This window comes from Castanea sativa, chromosome 11 (assembly GCF_040712315.1).
Source record: "Castanea sativa cultivar Marrone di Chiusa Pesio chromosome 11, ASM4071231v1".
In the NCBI taxonomy this organism is placed as follows: Eukaryota; Viridiplantae; Streptophyta; class Magnoliopsida; order Fagales; family Fagaceae; genus Castanea; species Castanea sativa.
The window spans coordinates 16,412,654-16,414,799 of record NC_134023.1 but is presented as its reverse complement, the minus strand read 5'-3'; the positions used below and the strand labels follow the sequence as shown (position 1 = coordinate 16,414,799).

The 2,146-nt window shown below is 35.5% G+C and overlaps 1 protein-coding gene across 1 annotated transcript; it reads left to right on the top strand.

Moving 5' to 3' along the window:
• The first annotated feature begins 663 nt into the window (after window positions 1-663).
• Window positions 664-1,362, top strand: LOC142616147 (uncharacterized). The gene has a single exon (XM_075789025.1). It carries the CDS (start codon window positions 664-666, stop codon window positions 1,360-1,362), a length of 699 nt encoding a protein of 232 aa, XP_075645140.1.
• The last annotated feature ends 784 nt before the right edge of the window (window positions 1,363-2,146 follow it).

Below are 2,146 nucleotides of genomic sequence, written 5' to 3'. Positions count from 1 at the left end.
TTTTTATGTAAGTGACTGAAGGAATATATGAATAGTTGAAAACCTAGGCCACTATTTTTTATGTAAGTTTTTTTTTGTTTTTATTTTTTTTAAGCAGAGTGATAGTGTTAAGTGGGACTGCCTTTATGTATCCAATCAATGCTTCTGATTACAAGGTTGAGGTTCTTGGTAGCAAAGGTATTAATAGATGGACAAAATTTAGGTACGGTACCTCAAGTACTGTTCTTTAGGTTCACTTTTTAAGATTCTGCCACGTGAATTTTTTCTCGTGGGATGGGTGTATATTTTTTTAGTTAAATAGCCACATGGCTGAATCTTAAGAGGAGAATTTAAGGAACATTATTTAAGTACTGTACTTAAATCTTGCTCTTAGCAGATTAGCTTCGCCTTTTTAATATGAAACAAACAGAGCTCACTTTAGGTAGGTAAAATGTCAATTTTTAAATTATAGATAGGTAAAATATTTTTTGGGCAAACTACAAGTAAGTAAAGTATAATTTGCTTTAATTTTTTCAATCATTTTGGTGTTGGTTGAAGCAAAGCACCAAGTCTTGCTGTTCTCTCATCAATAAAAAGTGAATACATTGGTTGAAGCAAAGCATCAAGTATTTTTCTCTTCTCTTATCCTCAACAAGGTGCTCTCTGTGGCGGGAAGGCTTAGACATGGCTGAAGATATTGCCTTCGTCCTCTGGGACAAATTCTTGAACTCTCTTATGGAGGCAGAGTCAGAATTATCTACTGACTTCCGTCACATTTCCTACTTTAAAGATATCAAAAGAGAAATGAAGAAGAAAACTCTGGCAGGTGTATGCTCGGTCAGTGTCAACGACACCCTGAAATGGCTTTATGAGCTCAATGGCCTATTCGCTGAGTGCCGAATTTTTGCACTGAAAAAGAGCAAGCGGCGAAACAAGAAATTGTTACAGTTCATCGCTCTTCTTCTGGACCAAATATTTTTCAGGAAATTGAGGAAGCGGTTTGACAAATTTTTACCACTGCCACTAAATGAAGAAAAAACGGACGAAATTCAATACGAAAATTTCATCAAATTTCGACATTCGTATCCTGAAATTAATGATATGGATCAGAACATTGGGTTTCAAAAGCAGGCGGACAAGCTTGAGAGCATGCTCCTGAATCAGAGTTCAGGATTATTGACCATCGGGATTGTTGGTATGGATGGCGTGGATAAGACCACGTTCGTGAAAAACGGGTTGAGCAGGCCCAGATTGCAGGAGGAGTTTCCAAACACGCTGTGGATTTGCTTAACGGATATAGATGTAGATGAAACTACTTTACAGAGTCATATTAACGAATACCCCACTTTTTCATCTCAAAAGAAAGTTGATAATATTGGATGATGTGTGCCGCCACAGACATGAACGCTCAATAAAGAATATAGATTGGAATCACTTTTTGGCTGCGCTTATCGTTACCACAACGAGTCCGGAAGTGGCTGAGCATATGGCGGGTGACAATATTATTAAGTTAGAGCCGTTAACTGAAGAGGCTTGCTGGTCCATATTTGTATCCAATATTAGAAGATCGTTTGAGGATATAAAAAAAGATCATCTAGATAAAGATAATCACTGGGCCATGTTGGTTGATACTATATGTCAAAACCCCACGGCCATGCCCATGATAAGGTTCGAAAATTCAAACTTGGAGAAACTGAGGAATGAAATCATGGGGGACTACTGTCAGGGCCTCCCTTTAGCTGCTGAGGTGCTCGCAAAATTCATCCGCTAACAGTTGTGAGTACTTTTCTTCTCAGTCTATATATATATATATATATATATATATTTTTTTTTTCCATCATTAGTTTCTGCTCTCTCCACTCTTCCTTTCTAATTTTCAATAATTATGGTCTCCATCTCTCATGAGGAAAAACAAAATAAGTGTGCATATATTTTCTTAATTCAAAAGATCTGGATTTCTCAAAGTAAAAATTATCTCCAAATATAAAAACAAGATTATTAATACACATGTTTTATCCGCATTTAGTTGTTTTTTTTTTGAGAAACAAAAAACTTAGTCTTTAGAGTTCATAAATCACAATATTACATCATCCAATCTTTTTTAAGCAATATTATACCACTAAATTTTTTATGAGATCAATATTTTTCGAATTCTATCAATTCTTTA